This window comes from Mesocricetus auratus, unplaced genomic scaffold, assembly GCF_017639785.1.
Source record: "Mesocricetus auratus isolate SY011 unplaced genomic scaffold, BCM_Maur_2.0 Super-Scaffold_100038, whole genome shotgun sequence".
NCBI classification, from domain to species: domain Eukaryota; kingdom Metazoa; phylum Chordata; class Mammalia; order Rodentia; family Cricetidae; genus Mesocricetus; species Mesocricetus auratus.
Genome location: NW_024429216.1, coordinates 4,290,838 through 4,315,490, shown reverse-complemented (window position 1 = coordinate 4,315,490; position 24,653 = coordinate 4,290,838). Strand labels below are relative to the sequence as shown.

Sequence of the window (24,653 nt, the reverse complement as noted above, 5' to 3'; positions counted from 1 at the left end):
TCTGTGTGTGAATGCTGGATACCAATAACCTGTGTGTGTGTGTGAATGCTGGATACCAATAACCTGTGTGTGTGTGTGTGTGAATGCTGGATACCAATAACCTGTGTGTGTGTGTGTGTGTGTGAATGCTACATATCAGTAACCTGTGTATGTGTGTGTGAATGCTACATACCAATAACCTGTGTGTGTGTGTGTGTGTGTGTGTGTGTGTGTGTGTGGTGATACCTTGCTTGCACTAATAAAGCTTGTCTGTGGGGTCAGAAAATGGAGCTTGCCACTAGCAAACCATAAAGGTCTAGAGGTCTGTACAGACAGACAGGAAGTGAGGTAGCTGAGCAGGGATATAAGCAGGGAGAAACAGGAAATCGCTCTCTTTTCTGCTGAGACGCTAAGGAGGTAGGGTATGCTGTGGCTTGCTCCTTCTCTCTGATCTCTCAGCATTTCCCTCTATATCTGACTCTGGCCTTTTATTATCTAGACCAATTAAGAACTCTATTTACATGTATGTGTGTGTGTGTATGTAGGTGAGAGGACAACTTTGTGAAGTCAGTTTTCACCTTCACCTTTGTGGAACACTGGAGTCAAATCTCGGGTCACTAGGTTTATATCACCCTGCAGCAAGGGCCTTTGGTCTGCTGAGCTGCCGCATTGGTTCTAGTTTTTTGTTGTTTTAGAGACAGAATCTCACACTGAAGCCTGGTCACCTGGGACTTGCAGTCATTCCACCGCCTCAACTAGGTGTCACTGTCCCTAGCTCCAGTCTTGTCTTCAAGAGAAATCAGGGACTAGAGAAATGGCTCAGTAGGTAATGGCTATTACTACACAAGTACAGGGACCTGAGTTCAGTGTCAATCAACCACATAAATGCTGAGTAATGGAGGTCATAAGTGGTAATCCTAGCATTACCCATTTTACTGCAAATGTCACACTGCTCCTGGGCTCTTAGGGATTCCTAGTAAAGATCCTAAATCTCTCTGAATGCAAGTTTCAGACACATCCCTGCCCATGCCTAAATCCACAAGATCTCACCATATCTTAGCTGAAGTCAAACAACAGCACATTTATTTGTTTATTGGTTTTCAAGACAGGGTTTCTCTGTGTATCCCTAGCTGTCCTCTGTAACCAGGCTGGCCCCAAACTCACAGAGATCCACCTGCCCCTGCCTCCCAAGTGCCGGGATTAAAGACATGCACTAACCAACACCTGGGAACAACAGCAATTTATACACTTAGAAAACTAAAGTCTAGAAAAGCTCAAGAGTCTCCTATGCATAGGTAAATGGCCCCATCCTCTCTCATCAGCTTATAGATGTTGAATGATTTGTTCACTGAGCACATGAAAGACAGGAAAAGACAATGTCTGTGTCCTTCCCTCAGTGGATTTGAAACAACTGGGAAAAAGGTCCTGGATGGGGTTCTGACAATAAGTTTCACAATAAAGAAATGTTGCTATGTGTCTGGAAAAAAGGCTCCGCCATTAGAGTACTCACTGTTCTCACAGAGAACCTGGGTTAGGTTCCCAGCACCTACATAGTGGCTTATAGCTTTGACTGCAAATCCAGGGGATCCGACACCTTCTTCTGGCCTCCTTGGACTCTGGCACCCATGCGGTGCATATATATACATTCTCATATAGATGGTGCATATATAAACACTCATACACTTGAAAAGAATTTTCAGAAAGAGAAGTGCTCACAGGACCTTAACATGACAGTGTTTCCAGAAAAGAATGTGAACAGCTAACTCACACGGGCCATGGTTTAGAAGTTCATCAGTCTTCCGTGAAGTTTATTTCTTAGGAGAAGCGGAGTCCACTGAGGCCAGAGCTGTGGGGAAGAAAACAAGTCCATGAGATGAGATTGGCTCCAGATGTCCCCAAATGACCTCTCCATATAGGACCACAGATTCTTTATGCAATCCCCTTCAAAAAACACACTGTATTCACCAAACACAGGTAAAGAAATTCCTAAGCGCCAAGCCTGGCGGCCACGACACTGGGAAACTGTTGCTCAGCCTGCCCACAGCCAAGCCTGCTTCTTCCTGCCTCCAGCTGCAGAGATTACAGGCGTGTACCACCACCCCTGGTTTTTGACGGATGCTTTTTACATTGTTGTGCCGCCAGGGTTGCTATTAGTATATTTTACTCATGCAATAGATCAGAAATCCCACAATAAAAGAAACTAAATCAGACTTGAGGAAATTGAAAGTTGGGAAGTCGAATAGCTACGCATGGAAGGAATCGTTATTCTCATCCAAAAAGCTGGCTCTCATTCAGTCCTAGCCCTAGCTTGTGAAACCCACAATTCCCTGCTCCAATGGAATTTATGATTCATTAGACAACAGAAGTGATATCAAGCGACCAGGATATAAAATCTCACTTTAAGAATATCAATGCTCATATTATCAAGAATATGAGGAAATGGACATTCTAGCCCGTATGCCAAAGATAAAATTTAAATGTACTAGTAGCATTTAATCCAGGCAAACCCTTCGACTCAGAACTTCTACTCTAAGAGCTAAAGAAAACAATTATATTTACGATCATCAAAGATACACATCAAGTATGCTGACAGGATGGCTCAGCTAGTAAAGATACTTGCCACCAAGATTCATGATGACCAAAGTTTGATCCCTAGAGTTCACATGGTAGAAGGAAAGAATGACTCCCATAAATTGTCCTCTGAACTCTATACATTCTTTGGTATGCACACACAAACACACATCCACACATAGAAATAAATAAATGAGGGGGCTACATTAAAAGACATTGTCCATACAGGAAAAAAAGACTGTAAAAAAAAACCCAAATATCCTTTAATAGGAAAGAGACTAGATAAGCAATACAGGACCTATAGGATAAAAAGAAACCTGCCATTTCAACATGATACATATCAGCTGGGCAGTGGTGGTGCACGTCTTTAATCCCATTACTTGGGAGACAGAGGCAGGTGGATCTCTGTGAGTTCAAGGCCAGCCTAGTCTATAGAGCGAGTTCCAGGACAGCCAGGGCTGTTACACAAAGTAACCCTCTCTCAAAGAACAAAACAACAAAGACAAAAAAGAGTGCATTTTGCTCTTGCAGAGGAGCTGAATTCAATTCCCAGGGCCTGCCTCTGGTGGATCATAACTACTCTTAACTCCAGCTCCCAGAGGACCCCATCTCATGCCTCTGGTCTCTGTGGGCACCAGCACTCACATGTACATACACATAACTAAAAAGATAGTAAATCTTAAAATGTACTTCACAATTAACTAGCTATACATATACACCAGTCCCCTTGATGGAGGAAATCACCCCAAATCTCCACAGTAACAAGCAACTGTTCACTAAGCATTTGGTATTTATGAAGTATCAGAAACTGTTTTAATAGCCCTACAACACAGTACTAAAAATAAAACACACCAGGTGGTGGTGGCACATGCTTTTAATTCCAGCACTTAGCAGGCAGAGGCAGGATGATCGCTTAGTTCGAATCAGCTTTAGGACAGGCAGGGCTATCCAGAAAAACCCTGTGTCAAAAAAAAAAAAAAAACACAAATAAATAAATAAATACACAGTCATAAAAATAAATCTTAATCTCCTTTGAGAGGGTTTTAAAGCATTAAGCATTGAAAAATGGATATGTGCATACAGGCATATATGGTGTAAAGAGTCAGTCACTGTTCCCAAGAAACACATGTTTAAAAATAACAAAAGTTCTTATCTACTAAAACCTACAAGTTTTTAAAGTTAAATTTCACAGATCAATGAGGTAACATTCGATTCCCTTATCAGGCAAGAGCAGTTTGTTCCTCTGGTTCCTGGGAGCACTTTAAGACTTCAGCAGGACCGGGGTAGGAGAGCATCTTAACATCCAAACTTTTCTTGGAGCCTTATCCAGCCTGGTGACATCAAAGCACAGGACACAACCAGTCACTACCATCAGTCACTCGCACATAGGAGGAGAGGGTACCCTTGTCCTTTCCCGCTATCTAAGAAAGGCCAGGAGGGCGAACAGCCATGGCTGGAACGGCGAGTTTACAACAGCTCCCTAGCTGGACCCACGTAGCCTGCCCAGTATGAGACTGTGTCCGGGCTTTCTGATATGTTGGGGGGTAACCCCAGGGAGCCAGCCAAGGGTGGGGGAGGTGTCGTTCAATCTACCGTTCTTTTCCCAAGATCGGGAGTTCTTTGCTTTGTTTGCTGGGAGTCTTTTGTGTGGCGCTCAGGTGAATGGCTGGGGGCTGATGTGGTTACGCCGCAGCTGGCCCTGGGGCCAGAATCACACCCTTCACCGCCTCGGCCACCTGGCCCACACTGGCCGCCCTGCATCCCATTCACTCACACAAATGCCATCTCGCTGTGGTCTCCCGGCCGCAATCAGCCGCGGGGCCACCCTGCCACGCCCAGCAGGCACAGCTCGCCTAGGTCGTCCCCACGCAGCCAGCGATCGACACACGGACCCCAGTCCCTCCCTGTACCCCCTTACCCCGCAGAGCCTTCCCCTCGTCCACGGGACCAGGACACGGACGCCGAGCTAGCACCGCTCCGCCCCCACGCCGCTGAGGTGTCACCAGCTGGGACAGCGCCGGACCGGTGACTGTCCTCGGACTCCGGAGGGCCTAATTGGCCGCGCGGGGGCTGCTGGGAGGGACAGCCGCACGCGCCAGTGCGCAGGCGCTGCCGTGCCCGCAGGAAGGGGGCTGGGCACTCAGTTTTGTTCTGGGATGCAGGACTAGGGGAGGCACAGGGACTTCAGCTTTACTTAAGTCTTTGGGGAAACAACTGGTTTTCTTCTGGAAAAGTATGTTATTTGGCAGGCTTGTTGTGGAGATGACTGCAAAATGGGTGTGTTTTAGAGTAAGATTTTAAAGGAAATTCCTATCATATAACCCGGATAGTTTTGTTTTTTGTTCTAAGATTCATTCTATATGTGTATGGTTGTTTTACGGAATATATGTACATGCATCGCCTGCATACCTGGTGCCCACTGAGGTCACCATGGATGCTTGTGTGCCACCCTGTGGTGCTGCAGCAGGAACAGAGTCCCATGATCCACTGCAAGAGGAAAGGTTTCCTAGGAGCCGAAGAGGGCCTTGGTCAGATCTGAGAAACTCTAGACTATGAAAAAAATAAGACAAATAAGAGACGTATTATGGCTAGAGTAGTCCAGGATCAAGGAATCGTATACCTTTCTTTGGGGGGGTGTGTGCACGCGCGCGCGCGCGCGCGTGTTTCTGAGATGGGGTTGACGGGGTTTCTCTGTGTAGCCCTGGCTGTCCTGGAACTCACTCTGTAGACCAGGCTGGCCTCAAACTCAGCAACCCACCTACCTCTGCCTCCTGAGTGCTGGGGTTAAAGGTGCAAACCACGGAAACCCAGCTTTTTATTTATTTTTATGTTCATTGGGGTTTTGCCTGTAAATATGTGAGTGTAGTGCCTCCTGGAAATGGAGTTACAGAGAGCTATGAGCTGCCATGTGGGTGCTCGGAATTGAACCTGGCTCCTCTGGGCAAACAGTCAGTGCTCTTAACCACTGAGCCATCACTCCAGCCCAATACCTTTATTCCTTGACCAGGGAATTTTTTTTTCTTTGTTAAAGCAAAATAAGAAACTAAAGTAGCATGAGTGCATTCTGATACCGTTAATTCAAATTTAACATCACTGATTCCCCACCCCACCCCCCAGTCTTTTTGTTGAGACAGTGTTTCTCTGTGTAACAGCCCTCACCGTCCTAGAACTTGTTTAGTAGACCAAGCTAGCCTCAAACTCACAGAGGTCCACCTGCCTCTGCCTCCCAAGTGCTGGAATTAAAGGCATGTGCCATCACCACCAAGCCCTCTTCTGTCTTTTTAGTTCCTTGTTTCTTTACTAGTCACAAAGACTATTTCTTCGCTTTATCTTACAATTACTAGTTTTCAAATTGGCTGGGTGTAGTGACACATGCCCTTTGTTCCAGGGCCTCCAGGAAGGAGGATCTCTATGGAGTTAGAGGCCAGTCTGGCCTATATGCTGTGAGTTCCAGAACAGCCAGTGCTATGTTAAAAATAATAAGCTTAAATTAAAAAAAAAAATCTTGGTTATTAGCTGTTCTTAGCTGTTAGGTGTTCACCAGCATGTAACAGACCAGATTTGGTCGGCAGACTTTAAGTTGACAACCTCTGGTTCATAATAGGTAGTACATAAGAACAGATAATAGCTAAGTTGCTGTATTTTTTAAAATGTCAAAAAAAAATAATGAAGGTATGTTGGCATACCCCTGTAATCTCAACACTTGCAACACAGAAGGATCACTCACAGTTCGAGACCAGCCTAAGTTATACTGTCAATTCCAAGCCAGTCAGGTCTATTAAAAAAAAAAAAAAACATTGTCTTAAATACATAAAGTAAAAGCGATAATTAAATTTTTGATTCATTCATTATCTTTAATTATATTCCCTAAGAATACGATCTGCAGAAAATTAAGCCTTTCAATAAAAAGTAATAACAATGAATAAAAAGTAGCGACTAACATACAGCCTGTTACTATCCGGCAGGCACGACCCTAAGCACCATGAATCTTAACTTCATTCTAATGAAATATTGGGCTAGGTGGTATAATTGTTTCCATTTGATAGTACCCACTAAAAAACTTTTAAAAAATGAAGGGTCGTAATCCCAGCACTTGGGAGGCAGTGGTAGGTGGATCTCTGGTCAACAGAACAGCCAGGACTACAGAGAAACCCTGTCTCAAAAAATAAGTAAGCAAAAGTCAATCCAAAAACCAAAGGACCCTAGCTGAGCATCTATCTGCCTATAACCTCAGCACTGGAGTCTGGGCAGAGGTACTGAGTTTGAGGCCAGACTGGGGCACAAAGTGGGGTACCGTGTCTCAGCAAATAAACCAACCTACCTGCCAAACAGATAGTTCAAGATGAGCATGATTTAGTCCCAGCTACTCTGGAGACAGAGAAGGGAATGAAGATCAATTGAACCCAAGGGTCTGAAACCAGCCAGGTGACATCATGGGGCACATGAGATTAAAAGTACTTGCTGACAAGCCCAAGGATCTGAGTTCAATCCCCAGGACTCACACACTGGAAGAGCACCAACTCCTACAAGTTACTATTTGGCCTCCACACATGTAATATGTTGTAACTCATTTACACATGCATGAAATGAATGTAATTTTAAAAATGACATCTGATCTGAAACCAGAAACTTGCCCTCTAAATAAAGAACTGATGGCTACACTTTGGGAAAAGAAATGGGTGCAGTTTGCAGTCAAAAGATGTTTGTCTTCTTAATGTTTAAATCTTCCATAAGGAAAATGCGCTGTCTTATTGCTACAGTCAAAATTCAGAGCATTTAAGCCAGGGAGGCGGCTCGGGGGAGCCTGCTGCTCATTACTGGGGAAGCACATGGTGGAAGGAGAGAACCAGCTCCCCATGACCTCCACAGCAAGACTGCTGCACAAGGACTAACACTGAACAAACAAAATGTGGGACCAGGCATGCTGGCACATGCCTCTCAACCCTGCACTCAAAGGCAGAAGGCAGAGGCAGGCAGATTTCTGTGTGTGTTTGAGGCTAGTCTGCTCTACACAGTAGACAATTGGGTTTATGTAGAAAGACCCTTGCTCTACACAGTAGACAATTGGGTTTATGTAGAAAGACCCTGTCTCTAAAGTAAACAAACAAGCAGAGAGATAAATAAAATAAACAATGGAGTTGAGGAGCTGGCCCATTGGTTAAGAACACTGGTTGTTCTCAAGAAACACCTAGGAAGAATGCCCACTGGGGGCACATATATAAGCATGATATAAGCATGTGTCATGACAAAGCATCTGAAACAAAGTCCCTAGGAGGCACTTAAAATGACTTACCAGTAGCACAATGAAAGTCAAGATCAGAGTCCTGCCTGATTGCTAAATGCTTAGGGTTTTTATTGTTGTTGTTTGTCAAGGCAGGGTTTCTCTGTGTACTCCTGGCTGTCCTAGAACTTACTCTGTAGACCGGCTGGCCTCTGGCTCCCATGTGCCACCATGAAGGGCCACTAACCTTGATTGTCAACTTGAGATTTAGAATCACAAGACATCACTGGGAGTCTGGGAGTGGAAGAATAATATATTTCCAGGCAGTTTTAACTCAAGTAGGAAGACACACCCTGAACTAAAACAGGGCATTCGGGTGGGGGGGGGGTCTGTGAATTGGAGATGGCTCAAAAGAGTACTTGCTATTCTTACAGAGGACCCAGATTATTCCCAGCACTCACATGGTGGGTCACATATCCTTAAGCATATCTGGTGTATTCATACATGCAGGCAAAGCTTACACATAAATCTTTAAAAGGTTTTTAAGCAAGCTAGACACTTGCGTTCATTTTTCTGCTTCCTGACTGCAGACTCAATGGACAGTAGCCTCATAAACCTTTTGCCATTCCTGTCCTGCCATACTGTACCCTCAAACTGTGAGCCACACTGAACTCCACAGCAGCACAGATAGGGAACCTCAATGCACAAGAGAAAAGGCTACTCCAGAGACCTGATCTGCTTCCAATACCCACAAAGGCAGACTTTAGATTCCATTGGTAGGGACATAACAGGCCATAAAAATATGTGCTTTCCAAAGTTCATCTTGTCAGAGTCAGCAAATAAAGTCTACTTCCGGGGCAAGAGATTGCTCAGAGGTTAAGAGCACTGGCTACTATCATACAGGGCCTGAGTTCTGTTTCCAGTACTCACATGATGGTTCACAACCACTTGGAAACTGTTTCAGGGGCTCCAATGCTTTCCTCAGGCCTCAGGCACCAGGCAAACAGTTGGTACACGTGCATTCATATGTGCAGGCAAAACACCCAGGCATAAAAAATAAACTAATAAAACTTTAAGGAAAATTGCTCTGCCTTAGTGCCAGTTGGTACTTTTCCAGACGCCATCTCCATCAAGGGTATCAACAGCAATTAGGCTGTGCTCACTTGGGCTTTAAATGATGTATAACCCTCATGTTCCTAGCATTCTTTCATCTATATCTAACTGATTCTCCTCATAAACCACTATACAACTTCATTTATTGAGAAAATTTATTTTAACTTTTTTTTTTTTTGAGACAGGGTTTCTCTGTGTAGCCCTGGCAGTCCTGGAACTCTGACTGGCCTCGAACTCACAGAGATCCTCCTGTCTCTGCCCCCTGAGTTGTTGGGATTAAAGGTATGCACAATCATGCCCGGCTATAAAATTCTTTAACTCTTAACCTTGTTATAAATGACACTTTGGGCGTAATGTTAGAAAGGTGTTGCTTTCTTAGCAATCTTTTCAGATGTAACTTGAGAGCCACCAAGATCCTGTAAGTACTCACTGAAAGCACCTAACTGTGACACTTCCCTAGAAACACCCACGTTTCTCCTGTTAGGTGAGCTTTACCCATCCTCTCTTGGAGCACTTGCTTCCTATTTTTAATAAAGCCAATTCTGCTCCCTCTGAAGTTCTCCTTGATGACGTGTCTCTCAGTCTGGCTTGGTTGGTGGTCTCTGAAGAGAATCCCAGGCAGCTGCTACTGTGGGGCTATGATTCTACTGCACTGACAAACTCTTCAAGCTGCTTTTGTAAGGTATTTTGTCAAAGCTGAAAGTTGTTCATGAACATGTTTACAAGAGCATGATTTATGAAAAGCCAAAGAACAAACAAACCACCTTTCAAACTAAAAATGGCACTACCATTAACTTTGAAAATCAAGGTACTTTGTAAACTTTGATATTAACAGAAAAGGTTTATAGCCATGTAAAAAATGGATTAGAATGTTAATGTAACAAACACACACAAACACACACACACACACACACACCCTAAGGAAACAATGAAAACCATGATTATATTGCTACATGAATCCTGATGTTTAAGGTCAAAGGATTGTTTTCAATGATATGCAGACTGAATAAAGAAATAGGAAGTCACTAAAAGGCTTCCAGAATATACTATATTCATAGGGTATCTCTCCAATATGGATTTTCTTCAGATGAACAAGCTGAGGTCAACAAGTAAACTGTTTCTACATTCTTCAGCCTAGAGGGATCTTAAAGGTAGATTCTCTGATAGTTTTGCATCTTCACATACATGTTTTTGTTTATCACCAATATAAGTTTTGATGCTGAATAAGCTGTGAGTCATACTTAAAGTTCTTTCCGCAGTCCTCGTATTTGTAGGCTTTCTTACCTGCATGGATTCTATGATGACTGATGAGTTGTGAGCTCTGAGAATAGGCTTTCCCACAGATCTTACATTCATAGGGTTTCTCTCCAGTATGAATTCTCTGATGTCTAGTGAGGTCAGAACCAGACCGGAAAGCCTTTTCACACTCCTTACATTCATAGGGTTTCTCCCCAGTGTGTATCCTTTGATGTTTGATAAGTTGTGAACTCTGACTAAACGCATTGCCACAGTCCTTACATTCATAAGGCTTCTCTCCAGTGTGAATTCTCTGATGCTGAGTAAAATTTGAACCACTACTAAAAGCCTTCCCGCATTCTTTACATTCATAAGGCTTCTCACCAGTGTGAATTCTCTGATGGCGAGTAAAATTTGAACCACTACTAAAGGCTTTTCCGCAGTCCTTACATTCATAAGGTTTCTCACCTGTGTGAATTCTGTGATGCCGTGTCAGGTCTGAGGCACAAATAAACGTTTTTCCACACTCCTTACATTCAAAGGGTTTCTTCCCAGCGTGAATTTTGTGATGATGAGTAAGTCCTGAAGGGTGTCTAAAGGTCTTGCCACAGTCCTTACATTCGTATGGTTTCTCAATAGTGCGAATGATTTGATGGGTAGCAAACTGCGAGCCATGCTTATAGAGTTTCCTATTTTCTTTACTTGCACAATACTTCTCTTTATTCTTAAGGATTTGCTGCAGCCTGAAGGATGGATACTGACTGAGAGTGGGCACGTCTTCATGAATGATTACCAGTTCGCTAAATTGTCTCTCCTGAGATCCACGCTGTCCCGTACACTGGCCACTCCATTCCCAGGCACCGCTGAGACTAGTGCACTGAAGGTCCTGTCTTGTGAGTTTTCTCATTATCTCCCACTGTGCTGACTCTATTTCATATAGCTCCTTCTTCAAAAACAATTTCTGGGCCTCACATCTTGATTCCAGGACTAAAAGAAAATACACAATTCATCACTTGCTTTTTTATTGTTTGTGAGACATGAAAATTCAACTAGATATAAGCATGGGAGAGCTAAATTGAGTTTTTAAGACTAGATGATGGTCAGATGGCATACACTGATAAGCTCGGCACTCAGGAAATGAAGACAGGAGGGTCAGGAGTTCAAAGTCATCCTGAGTTTGAAGCCAGTCTGGGTTTTATGAGAATCTGTATTAAAAAAAAATCTGAGTCTGGAACAGTTCAATGGTTAAGAAACTTGCAGTTCTTGCAAAGAACCCAGGTTCTGTTCCCAGCACCCACAAAGTGGTCACAACTGCTTGTAACTCCAGTACAAGAATAGTAGAGGCCATTTTCTGGCCTCCATGGCCACCAGACATGCATGTGGTACACATGCATACATGTAGGTTAAACCTCATATGTGTGTGTGTGTGTGTATATATATATATATGGAGAGAGAACTTTTTAAAAAAACAATCAAAGCTGAGTGTGGTGGTAGACACCTTTGATCCCAGCACTGGGGAGGCAGAGGCAGGCAAATCGGTTGTTTTAACCTCAGCACAATGGCTGCACCTTAACCTATTGCTATTTCAGCCACCAACTGCAACTCCGCAGTTACCAGCCTATTTCTCCGGCAGCAGCCCGCAGGCACTGGCTCTGTTGCCGCTGCTAACAAGGTTGCTTTAATAAAATCTCTATCATTCTATTTATAAATAAGACTGGGGTGAAAACCTGATAGTTCAGAGAGGTTGAGTAGCAACTAGCTAACCTTCTCTCCTGGCTGGGATCTCTGAAAAGAAGCATCCTTCTGCTTTGGCAAACAAAAAAACCAGTTACTCCCAACTTCTTCTGGTGCATCTCTCTATCTCTTCCAGATGCCCTCTGATGTTCTATGGTTACCTTCTGCCAACTAAGTTGCTAACTCAGCCTCCTGATTATCACAAATGCAAACTTGGGGTTCATAGTATGGATCAAATATCCCCCAGCAAAAATCTCTGAATTGAAGGACAGCCTGGTCTACAGAGCTAGTTCTGAGACAGCCAGAGCTGTCTTGGGAAATTAAAAAAAAATGATAAAGATGTCAGAGATGGCTCAGCAGTTAGGAGCACTTGTTGCTCTTGCAGAGGACCCAGGTTCAATTCCCAGTATACACATGGTGGCTCACAACTGTCTACATCTCCAATTCCAGGGGATCCAATGCCCTCTTCTGACTTCTGTGGGCACCAGGCATGTAGTGTACATGGTGCACATACTTACATGGGAGGCAAAACAGTCATACAAAAAAAATACTTTAACAGACCTTTTAAAACAATAAATAAAATAGAAGAGAAAGCCAGGTGTGGTAGCTCACACTTGTAATCGAAGGAGTCCTGAGGCTGAGAAAAGAGTTGCTGTGATTCAAGCCAGTCCGAGCTACACGGCTTCACAAGCCTGGGTTACAAAACAAAACCCTGTCTCAATAAAGCAAGATGAGACAATAAGAGATGATATAATGATTACATAGGTTTTGTGAACTATGTGATATGTAGTAGGGACTCAATACTACTATGAAATAAAATTCTTAACCAAGTCAGGAATTACTCCACTTCCAGGAATTAGATGCCCTCTTCTGACCTCCATGGGTGCTGCATGCACATAGCGCACAAACATACATTCTAAGTCCCTGTCTCCATTCATCATGTGTCATCATCCCCCCTACTCCACCCCACCCCACACAAACACTTGTGAGCTCTAGGCTACTCATATACACAGTTACAGGACAGGCAGAGCTACTTAGAGCGACCCTACCTCAAAAAATACATACATACATACATACATACATACATACATACATACATATATACACACATACATACACACACACATACATATACACACACATAGAAATTCTTTTCACAGTCATGTCAGTGATTAAATAAAGCAACTTATTCAGGAATAGGTGTGAGAATACAAATGAAGGTGTGACACCAAATAAAACCTCCCTATAAATATGAGCAAGATGACAGTGCTTGTCTCTTTGCAGAAATATCAATTTGAACAACTATTTATCCATAGAAATAGCATGTAGGTGCTAGGTAATCTAATCTAGAGATGTCAGCACCAGGGTGGAGGACACATTAGCAAACTTGGTGGCACAGGTCCATTATCCTATCTACTTAGAAGGAGTTGGAATGTTAAGACCTGCCTGATTTAAGAGTGAGTTCAAGGTTGGCCAGCCCTTGCCTCAAATAAACAGAAAGAAAAAAAGTAAGGTGGTGGCATGCACCTTTAATCCCAGCATTTAGGAGGGAGAGGCAGGTGAATCTCTGCGAGTTCAATGCCAGCCTGGTCTTCCAGGACAGTCAGGGATATGCAGAAAGACCCTGGCTCAAAATAACATAAAGAATGAGCCAGGAGGTGGTGGTGCACACCTTTAGTCCCAGCACTCAGGAGGCAGAGGCAGGTGGATCCCTGCAAGTTCAACAAGATCAGTCTGGTATACAAGAGCTGGTTCCAGGACAGGCTCCAAAGCTACAGAGAAACTCTGTCTCAAAAAAATAAAAAAAAAAAAACAGAAAAGAAAAAATGTGTAGGCAACTGGATGGGACTAGATATTATATTGAGTAAAGTAACCCAGACCCAGAAAGACAGAAGCCACATACTCTCTCGTGTGTGGTTCCCAGCTCCAAGTCCTCAGATGAGAATATATGTATAACCTGGAGCAGCTGCAGGAATGAGGAGGGTGAAAGGGAAACTGTTCCAGGGGGAGCTCTAGAAAATGGTGTGTGGGGGCTGTCCTTTAATTGGGGAGATGAACAATACAACAATACAGAAGAGAAAGGGGAAGGGATAAACAACACTAAAGACAGTTGGGAAAGCGGTAGGATTTTTTGTTTGTTTGTTTGGCATCATTTGGGAAAGCGGTAGGATTTTTTGTTTGTTTGTTTGGCATCATTTGGGAAAGCGGTAGGATTTTTTTGTTTGTTTGTTTGGTTTTTTGAGACAGGGTTTCTCTGTGTAACAATCCTGGCTGTCCTGGAACTCGATCTGTAGACCAGGCTGGCCTCGAACTCACAGAGATCCACCTGCCTCTGCCTCCCAAGTGCTAGGGCTAAAGGCGTGTGCCCACTGCCCACCTGAAATCATATTATTTGATATTTACCTAAAATTGGATATATTAAGTATATGTGCAAGTACACACATACACATCACAACTAAGCCTAAATACTATTATTTTGGGTGAGGTGGAGCAAAACTCAAAGATTACTTGTGGAAGGCAATGCCACCTACTGCCTCACCCTATCAGGTCTAGAGGCTTGCTGTCTGTGACAAAATTCATCCCTGACCCCAAGCAGGGGAACAGAGCCCAAGAATGACAGTTTCTATGGCAGCCTCTGAGCCAGTGCTTGCCATAGTAGGACATCACCGAATTTGACAAGGCTCAAATTTTTTTTTAATGTATTTATTATGTATAGTATTCTGCCTGCATGTGCTCCTACAGCCCAGAAGAGGGCACCAGATCTCATTACAGATGGTTGTGAAACCATCTGGGAATTGAACTCAAGACCTTTGAAAAAGCAACCAGTGCTCTTAACCTCAGAGCCATCTCTCCAGCCCTCAAATTATTTTTTTTAACTTCTATAGTTCCTACCTGAGAACTGTACACATTAAAGAAACAGTAAATAGTAATTAAAAGGATGGACGAGTCAGAAGGTAGTAATGCACGTCTTTAATCCCAGTACTTGGAAGGCAGAGGCAAGAGGATCTTTTGAGTTCAAGGGCAGCCTGGTCCACAAAGCAAATTCTAGGACAGTGAGGGCTGTTACAGAAAGAAACCCTGTGTAGACAAACCAAAAAAAGGGGATGAATCAAGGAAGGCGTGGAACTTCTGAATAAAAACAAAACAAACAAAAAACCTAGTTGGGAAAACAAGTCTGATAGAATTGCAGGCCAGTGGTTGTGGTAGTTTGAATGTAATTGGCCCTCATATTCTCAGAGTGGCACTATTATGAAGTGTGGCTTTGTTGGAGTGGGTATGGCCTTATTGGAGGAAGTGTGGAGGTGGGCTTTGAGGTCTCATATATGCTCAAACCACACACAGTGTTTTCCGTTCACTTCCTGTTGCCTGATGATCAAGATGTAGGACTCTCAGCTTCAGCACCACATCTGCCTGCAGGCTGCCACGCTCCCCACCAATAAGGATGAACCCTCTGAACTGTAAGCCGTCACCTCACTTAAATGTTTTCCTTTAGAAGAGCTGCCATGGTCATGGTGTCTCTTCACAGCACTAGATACCTAAGACAGTGGCACAGGTCCTGGGCTAATCCCCAGAAGTAAAGTGGATGGAGAAGGGAGGAGGGGAAAGGGAAGAAAAGGAGGGAGGAAAGGGGTGAGTGATCTTCAACAACAGAGGAATATGCACACTCCAGTATTTAGACAGGAGATCCGCAAAGGGGCTACTGAGAAGTGTAGGAATCCAGACCAGACAGCCACTCAGACCACAGTACCTGCAGTTCCCTTCCAGCCTCACAGACACTGGCAGGCACACTATGGAGAGTAAGGTCTGTGAACACCAGCAAACAGCCTTCCAGGTCCTGGGATTTCTCATGTGCAGAAGGGAGTTTGCAGGTTTGACCTCCTGGTAGCCACACTTCCCTTCCCGCACTGCCTGATGGGGAATCAGAGGCCCCGTCTTCAGGCTCTCCCTGAACCCTTCCGCTTCCTCCAAGATCTATGCAACCCAGGTGTCACTCTTTAGAGTTCCCATGATGCTGTCTGTGATGCGGGGGCCTGAAGCCTCCTCAGAGGCTCGGTCACGCTGTAGTCTGTCAGTCCATGGGTTACTAACTCTTCTAATAAACATCTCACATGCTATGGACAATCCATCAAGTGTCCCCCTTGAGCCCCATATCTAAGACCTTTCAGCAAGCTTGCAGGAACTGGGTCCAAAGCACGCACTGCAGCAAGTGACAGAAAGGGAACGGGAGCTATGGGTCATGGAGGGAGATCAGAGCACCTTCTGTGACTCCATGCAGCTCTCTCTTCCTTTTCCTTTTTAAAGACAGGATCTGACTGCAGTGCTGGGTGGCCTGGAACTCAAGATCTGCCTGCCTCTGCCTCTAGTGCTGAAATTAAAGGTGTGCACCACCACGCCCAGTTCAAAATGGCTTTTTCAAAGGCAGGTGAGCATCTCAGACTTGGAGGGAGGGAGGAAAGAGACCTACCAACAGGCAAATCAGAGTTAGTACGGGTGTCCTTACCCATTGAAAGCAGGTTGCTGTAGTTCTCCAACATCACATCTCTGTACAAATCTCTCTGCTCCTCAGTCAGGCACTCCCACTCCTCCTGAGAGAAGTCTATGTACACATCACGGAACAGCACTGACACCTGCAACAATAACCACGTGCTTAATTAATAAGAATAACAATAAAATTGTTTCTGGGCAGGAAAAATAACGAAAGTTAGAACAAGCTAAAAGTAGTGAGCATGAATGTCTGGGATCCTAGGGAAGGCCTGTGACCAAACTACTGTGCTTCCATATATCACTGCTTCCTCCAAAGCCACCTGGGCTTAGTGAATTCCTCCATCATCCACATGAAGCTGGGAAGGCACAGATCTAGCTGGGAGGACTTCTGTGTTAAAGGAAATGATCTCTACCCAGCCTCATGTACTCTCACCACGTAGTCCACTAGTCTCAAACAGCCAAGAGTATAATTTCAGGATAGAGGAGGAAGATGGGACATTAGGAGTGTCCAGATACAGCGGGATACATAAGGGCAACTTAACACTTCCAAACACAAGGAACAGAGCAATTCTTCACTAACTCAGCGGAGAAAAATAAATTCTGACCTAGGATTCTGTAACTAAACTATTTTCTGCTCCGAGTGTACATTCTCAGATATACAAGGACTTAAGTACAAGTTTCTAGGAAACTACTGGAGGATGCGGTCCACCAAATTGAGGAGTAAACCAAAAGGAGCCATGGGATGTGAGGGACAGTTAAAAGTCGGCGAGAGAACAGTAGAGAAAAATTCAGGGGAAAAAAGAAAAGTTTCAGGAAACTGGTGGCAATTAGAGAGGACACAGTTCAGACGGGAATGAGGACACAAGGGGATGGAGAGGGTGTCTCCATCCAAAAGAAGCTGGTGTGTTTGACCAGACAGAAACACTGACTGTGTAGACCAGGCTGGCCTCAAACTCAGAGATCCACCTGCTTTTGCCTCCTACCATTGGGATTAAATTAAGACTTCCATTAGCACCACCCTGCTAGTTCTTGGCTTTTGAAGATAGGGACTCACTAAGTACCCCAGGGAAGCCTTGAACTCACCATTAGTGCAAGCTGGCCTCAAATCTACCATCATCCTAAGAGCTGGGATTTAGGCGTGAGTCACCACACTGGGCATAAATGACAACTTTTCATTTACCTGTAGACATTTAGGTTGATATTAATCTTTAAAGAGTTTCTTGAGCAGGGGAGGTAGCTCACTTGGTAAAGTACCTGTCTAGTAGGCATGAAAGCCTGGGCACCATCCCTAGAACTATATAAAGTGGGCACGCTGGCACATGCCTGTAATTCGAACACTTGGGAGGTGAAGGCAGTAGGAGGATGAAAAAGCCCAAGGTTATCTTCAGCGAAATAATGAGTTCAAAGCCAGCCTAAAAGATTGTCTCCAAACAAACACCCACAAAAGATAACCTGTAATATTGGGAACACTGTTATTTATAACCACCACTGCTAAACTGCCAATTGCACTTCTTACTGAGCTTCAGGAAAATAATGGAGAAAGATGATGCTTAATACAATGGTACTGGGCAGGAGAGATAGCTCAGCAGTTGAGAGCATCGGTTGCTCTTCCAACAGACCCAGGTCCTATTCCCCCACACCAACACTGGGGCTCACACCATCTGTAAATACAGTTCCAGGGAATGTGACACCCTCTTCTGGCCTCTGAAGGTTCTGCATACATGTGGTGAACAGGTACACACAAACAGGCAAAATACCCAAACACATGAGATTAAAATAATAATAATAATCCACAGCTCTCAAGAAAACAAAACAGAAAGCCCTCAGTGACGTTACAAATGGCTAAGTTTTCATGGATGCTCACCGGACTGTCAGAGCTTTGACCATCCGGCAGTCATACTTCCAAACTGAACAGGCTCACAAGCCAGGAGATATGCCATCCTAAGACTGAGACTGAGAATAGCTGTCATACTGATTTTCCTTCTTCCTTCTTTTCTGTTGTTTTTAGTTTGGGACAGCATCTCACTGTTTAGCCCTGGATGGCCTGGAACTCCCTATGTAGACCAGACTGGCCTTGAACTCTTCCCGCCTCTGCCTCCTGAGTGGTAGAATTAAAGGCATACACCACGTTTTGGTTGTGAGTCTAGCAACCGTTAACAGCTGAACCCCCAAAGCTTTTTTCTTTTCTTTTTTAAAGATGTATTTATTTATTATGTATACAGTGTTCTGTCTGCATGCATGCCTGCATGCCACAAGAGGGCACCAGATCTCATTACAGATGGCTGTGAGCCACCATGTGGTTGCTGGGAATTGAACTCAGGCCCTGTGGAAGAACAGCTAGTGTTCTTAACCGCTGAGCCATCTCTCCAGCCCCTTAAAACTTTTTTTCACTTTAGTCTATTGGAGACCCTGACCTTTAGAGCAGCAGTTCTCAACCTGCAGGTTGTAAGCCCTTTTTTTGGGGGGGGAAGGTTGTTGAAAGACCCTTTCACAGAGGCCACCTACAAAGATATTTGTAGCAAAACTACAGTTATGAAGTAGCAATGAAATAATTTTATGGTTGGGGGGGTCACCACAACATGAGGAACTATATTAAAGGGCAACAACCTCAGGGAGGTTGAGAGCCACGGCTATAGAGCAAGGGTGAGACTATGCTCTGCTTATAACTAAATTGAACGGTTTCTTGTTTAACACCAACCAAAAGAACATCGAGCATCAAGATGAAGAAAGCAGACATGTATTTGTACTAGAGGCAAAAATGACTCAATTTGGCCAGACAGTGGTGGCACACGCCTTTAGTCCCAGCACTCGGGAGGCAGAGGCAGGAGGATCTCTGTGAGTTCAAGGCCAGCCTGGTCTACAGAGCGAGTTCCAGGACAGGCTCCAAAGCTACAGAGAAACCCTGTCTCCAAAAACCAAACAAAAGACTCAATTTGAATAGAAAAGAGTTACACCTCACCTGAGCCATGGCTTGACAGTCGAAGCTCCTCTGTAATACTCTTCAGGAACAGAGTAGAACTGGGAGAGGCACAAAAAAATAATAATAATGAGACCCTACTTGACTCGGTCCCCACAACAATCACTCCTGTGTACTCACCCCCACACATCGAGGGGTCTAAGTGGGGAGAGTGGACAAATCTCTCAACATCAGCAACTCCAACTTCAGAAAACTGGGTTCTAGAATGGACCAGGCAGGGTTTGGGCAAATGACTCACATGCACATAAGCAAAAACACAAAGATAGACGATTCTTTTATAAACTAGATCATGATGGCGCATGCCTGAAATCTCAGCACTCACAACGCTGAGGCAGCAGCACTGCCACAGGTTTGAGGCCAGCCAGGCACACAGAGAGACTGACTCACTTCTCTACCTCTATACGGCCCTCTCCTCTCTCTCTGGCTTTGTGAGACAAGGTTCTGGCTGTCCTGGAACTCTCTCTGGAGACCAGGCTGGTCTTGAACTCACAGAGATCCACCTGCCTCTGCCTTCAGAGCAACAGAGCAGCACAGATGTTGTTGGCTGTTCCCTTTATTCGTATTTGGGGGGAGGGGGCACCACCCAGCTCCCAAATCATGATACAGAGTCTTATTCTCACCTATGAATGCCTGACCTTCGCTTGGCTTGTTTCTAGTTAGTTTTTCTTAAATTATCTCCAACAACCTTCTGCCCCTGGGCTTTCTCACTTTTACTTCCTGGCTGGCTGGTTGGCCCCTGGCTTCCTCCTCTCCTAGCCCTTTTCTGGTTCTGCTATCTCCTCCTATTTACTCTCTGCCTGCCAGCCCCGCCTCTCCTTTCTCCTGCCTTGCTATTGGCCACTCGAGCTCTTTATTAGGCAGGCAACGAATCACAGCTTCACAGAGTTAAACAAACCTCAACATAAAATAATGTAACACATCTTTGCATCATTAAAACACATGTTCCATTGCATAAACAAACGTAACACACTTTAAAATAAATTTGCACAACAATCAGGCTTAAAAGTAAATCTTTTCTTAAATCCCATTTTAAATCTTTTAGTTGTTGTTTTGTAAGGATGTGGAGCACGTCCCCCCACAAGAATCTACAAGTGCATCCACTCTGGTCTATTGTTACTAGATTGGAATACATGACTCAATACCTGCATTGGTGGAAAGGGAATCTCCTGCATCCTACTACAAAAGTAAATAAGTCTGGGAATAGTGACGGCACTCGGGAGGCGGAGGCAGGTGAGTCTGAAGTAAGCCTGGTCTACACAGCGAAATCTTGTCTCAAAAAAATACATAAAAAAAGTCACGGCAGTATGCATGTCTCCTATTAATAAATGAGATGAATGCACGCAGTGTACTTCAGATCCTGGAATACCAAGTCGCAAAACAACTGGGTAAGGCGCTATCCTATTCCACATGGATGGGTTCCACACAGGTGTACACACAAGACATAATAAAAGACAAAGGAGAGAATGCTGGCACTCACATGAAGTTCCAACATGAGGAAAACATAACGCACGCAGCAATATACATCCGAACCTTCACACACACACACACACACACACACACACACACACACCCCTCAACAGTGACATCCAATTCTAGGCAACCTACCTAAGCGAAGCCACACACTCGGGGACTCAGAAGGGAACATAAACACAACCGTACTTTTACCACGAGCACGGAATTCGAAGGTATGTCCTCCAGTACCGTGCCGAGCACGGTCACAACATCACACACCGCGGCCACAACAGGGACGGAACAACTCAACCGTCACAAGCACCCCACATCCACACAATACCGCACGTGGCCCCCGGCTTGCCCGCTCTCACTCACCAAGGGGTGGCGCCCACCACGGTGTTGTCAGAGACAGATGCCCCAACACAAGCGCAGCCCCTCTGCACCCCACGATCTCTCCCCACAAACTGACCGCGCAATTCCGACCTCAACCCCTCCGCCACACAAAGCTTGGGCTCGGGGTGCGCCCCGCCCTCCTCTCTGATCGCGCTCCTCCGGCCTTCCAAGCTTCCCAAACCCCTCAACCTCAGCAATTGCCAACTAAGCTCTCAGGTCCCGCCAGCGCCTGACTTTCCCGCGAGAAGCCGAGGAGACTTCTGGGAAACGTAGTCAGAGACAACGGCACAGCCAAGATGGCTCCCGATGGGCGGGATTTCTATGCGTGTTCCTATGAGGATTGGCCGAAAAGACCATCCAAACGCATGCCCAGCCTCCGTTATCCCCTTTAAAACGCACTCCAAAAAGCTAGTATGTTTTTATTTCCTGGTCCTTCGGTAGGCAATGGACAGCATCAGGAAAATGCGGGGGAGCAGTGGGGGCGGAGCGTGATTCGCCTAGCAAGAGTATGCACAATGCTGAGATTTCTGGGAAATGTAGTTCAGGGAAATGTGGGGGCGGAGACTGATGGCCAATTCAAAAGTATAAGCTTTTCGGTGTGGAACAGAAATGGGTCATATACTCTGGCACTTGGGAGCCACAGAATACTGAGTGTTACACAGCTCAGATGGAAAGGTATCCTGGAACTCGGGAGCCACAGAATACTGAATGTTACACAGCTCAGATGGAAAGATAACCTGGAGCTCGAGAGCCAAGGAATATCACAGGCTGCAGTAAGCTTAGCAGCTTACAGCCCTGCCTCAGGGAAAGGCTTCCCCAGAGTGTAGGCTCCACTCCTGGGGATGTTCGCCCAGCATAGCAGTTTGCTCGGCAGGAGGTTTGTGGAGAGTGGAGAGCAGAGAGCGGAGTTCTGCCAAGGGAAGTTTTTTCAGGGTGGGGATTGGTCCAATTTCAGTGCTGAGCTCAGATTGGCTAGAACTCTGCTCGAGGATTGGTTAGTTTTCTGCACAGGGGATTAGGGTCAGATTTGGCTCTGGCTTCAGAGCCAAAGTGTGCTTCTTTCTCTGGCCCTTTTTAGCCTTTTGGCTCCAATTTTAGGACCAGGTTGTACTTCTTTCACTGGTTCTGATTCCAGGGACAAAGTGTGTTTCTTTGGCACTGGTTTCAGTGTCAAGGTGCATTTCTTTGGTTCTGATTGCAGAGCCAACTGAGGTAAAATCTTATCCAAGGTTAATTGCAATAATTTTATGGACTCAGATTGGAGTGGTGCAATCACAGTCCAGCATGTATTTGAGGGAACATGGAAGGTGGTTACTTATAGACTATTTCATAGGGGTGAATTTTTCTAAGAAGGGTATAAGGTAAGAGGCCAACCCAGTTACCACTGGTCTCAATAGTTAACATCTTTAAAATTCTATTCATCCTTTCTATCTTTCCTAAGCTCTGAGGATGATACTTAAAAACAACAAAGTTTCCAACTTATATTAACACCTTTAGAAAGCAATTAAGATAATTTGGCTGTAAAGTGTGGGCCACTGTTGAACCCCAGAGATATGAGGTCAAATTTGGGGATAGTCTCTGTTATTAATGTCTTAGCTACCACTTGGTCCACTTCTGCTTGGGATGTAAAGGCCTCTTCCCAGCCTGTGACTGATGGGGGATGTCCTTCTGTATATATGTTTCTCTTATTGGTTGATGAATAGAACACTATTTGGCCAATGAGGCAAGAAAATAAGCAAGACGAGTTGATGAGGAGAATTCTGGAAAAAGTAGTCAGAGGAATACCTCGGGACACTCACCATGTAAAGACCCGGAAGTGTTCTCCGGAAAGATAAGGCCATGTGGAAATGAACAGATTAATAGAAACGGGCTCAGAATTAAGACAGAGCTAGTCAGTAAGAAGCCCTAGTCATCAGCCAACATGATTAATATGATTAATATGTCTCTGTGTGCTTATTTGGGGCTCAAGGGCATCAGGACCTGGTGGGAAAGAAAACTGCCAAATGTGACAGTATCAACAAAGACCAGCAAGTATTTGTATCCATACAGTCCTGGCATGACTTCAGTGAAGTCCATTTCCCACAGGAATACTGTACCTGACTCCGCTGGCCTGGGGGAAGCATGTCCTTCTTCGCATTTACCTGGCACAGGCCAGGCAGGAGTCTGAAATGCTTAGAAGTTTTTCTCTGTGTCCAGGTATCCAGACATGAGGGGAGATGAGTTCTGAGATTTTCTTAGGTGACAAGTACATGACATTTTGCAAGGTAATTAGCCAGTTTTGGCCCAGTAACTTTGGCACGAAGATTCTTCTATCAGACAAGATCCACCATCCATTTCAGCTCTCCTAAGCCACCAAGATAGAAAATGACTTGATATTTTCTGGATCGGACTCAGGAATATCTTTATCAAGGCAGAATGGGGACTAAGGGATAGTAGATAGTCCCAGGACAGTCTGGGGTTTTGGTTCCCCAAAAGTGGCCACGTTAGCACCTTGATCTGAATGGTTGTTACCTTGAGTTTTGGAGCTTTTGCCTTTTTGGTGTTCTGGCCAGTGAACTATGGCCAGTTTGGTTGGCATCTGGATGGCCTCTGGCAACTGGACAATTTCATGTTGATGTTTTTCTTCCCCTCTGAGGTCACTAAACCCCTCTGTTTATATAGCTGTCAATGAGCTGTGACAAAAGCATACCCACTGGGGCTGGAGAGATTGCTCAGTGGTTAAGGCTATGTACTTCCTGCCCTTGTCCAATCATGAGCAAGCAAACATCCTGATAGACTTCCTTCCTACATACCTCTCACCTACATGTGATCAAGCACATCGTATGCGTTTTGCGTGACCAAGCTTGTTTACAGAAGTGAAAATACATGGCTTGTTACATGACATTAGCTCCCAGCATCAGGAAGTTATCTGTCCTTGGGCAAGGGAGGTTTACAGGTGAGAGGCAATTTTGTTTCACAGATCTCTTAAGCAGTGTCATTTAAACTTAAAACATAACTTTAGCCATCACATTTGCCGGCTTCTTTTTCAAGAGTTGCTGTGGCTGCAATGGCTCTTAAACACGGGGGCTATCTAGAGGCTACATGATCTAGTCTCTATGAGATGTAAGCTATCATCAGCCTTTTCCAGGGACCCAGGTCTGTGTCAGGCCTCCCGTGGCAATGCCCTTCCTTTCACAGATATAAAGATGAAAAGGCTTGGGGACATCAGGGAGAGTTACTGTGGGGCCTGTTCAAGTTCCTCATTCCATTCCAAAGGGTGTTACCGAAGCCAAAGCAGGGGATGGTATAAATTTTGGAGTAGACATTCCTTACTTATTGGGCCTGTTATAGTTAAAGCTGTAGCAGAGCCTCCCATTTGCAACTGAGGAGAGCCTCCTGTAACTTGTTCAAGAGGTCCTGACCCAGCAAAGGGTAGGGACATACAAGAATAACTATAAAAGAACACGTCACAGTTCCTTGTCCTGGGTTAACGTCCAGTCTAGCATAATGCCT

At 44.8% G+C, this 24,653-nt stretch overlaps 2 protein-coding genes and 1 non-coding gene across 9 annotated transcripts in view; all 3 read right to left on the bottom strand.

The window, feature by feature from the left end:
* Positions 1 to 16,475, bottom strand: part of LOC101831280 (zinc finger protein 82) — a 28,878-nt gene extending 12,403 nt beyond the window's left edge. For 3 of the 6 annotated variants that reach the window (XM_040734345.1, XM_021223236.2, XM_021223237.2), the window contains exons 1-2: positions 4,469 to 4,621; positions 1,748 to 1,825 (exon numbers count right to left, since the gene is read on the bottom strand). Coding sequence is in view for 5 of the 6 variants with exons in the window: in XM_021223236.2 (XP_021078895.1) it covers positions 1,748 to 1,756 (9 nt within the window). In the remaining variant the exon portion in view is untranslated. Of the gene's footprint in view, positions 1 to 1,747; positions 1,826 to 3,717; positions 3,878 to 4,468; positions 4,622 to 10,588; positions 10,728 to 16,355 lie in introns of those variants that run through there. The other 3 variants (XM_040734342.1, XM_040734344.1, XM_040734343.1) reach the window with 3 other exon arrangements.
* LOC121132735 (zinc finger protein 566-like) lies at positions 9,826 to 23,855 on the bottom strand. 2 transcript variants are annotated; one of them, XM_040734348.1, is made up of 4 exons: positions 23,258 to 23,855; positions 19,299 to 19,357; positions 16,356 to 16,482; positions 9,826 to 11,107 (listed from the first exon to the last, which is right to left on the bottom strand). In XM_040734348.1, exons 2-4 carry the CDS (start codon positions 19,305 to 19,307, stop codon positions 10,083 to 10,085), a joined length of 1,161 nt encoding a protein of 386 aa, XP_040590282.1. In that variant the 5' UTR covers positions 19,308 to 19,357; positions 23,258 to 23,855; the 3' UTR covers positions 9,826 to 10,082. The 2 variants fall into 2 exon arrangements, with proteins under 2 accessions (XP_040590282.1, XP_040590281.1); XM_040734347.1 differs by lacking the exon at positions 23,258 to 23,855 and adding an exon at positions 21,144 to 21,407.
* LOC121135611 lies at positions 14,413 to 14,539 on the bottom strand. Its single transcript, XR_005872714.1, has one exon. It is a non-coding gene; the product is annotated as a small nucleolar RNA SNORA5 (small nucleolar RNA).
* Positions 23,856 to 24,653: the final 798 nt, after the last annotated feature.

Bases quoted from the DNA above. Each gene is read 5' to 3' on its own strand.
- LOC121132735 (XM_040734348.1), bottom strand. The intron at 11,108-16,355 runs GTAAGGACACCC...ATTTTCTTTTAG, and splicing joins CAGCAACCTGCTTTCAATGG to TCCTGGAATCAAGATGTGAG.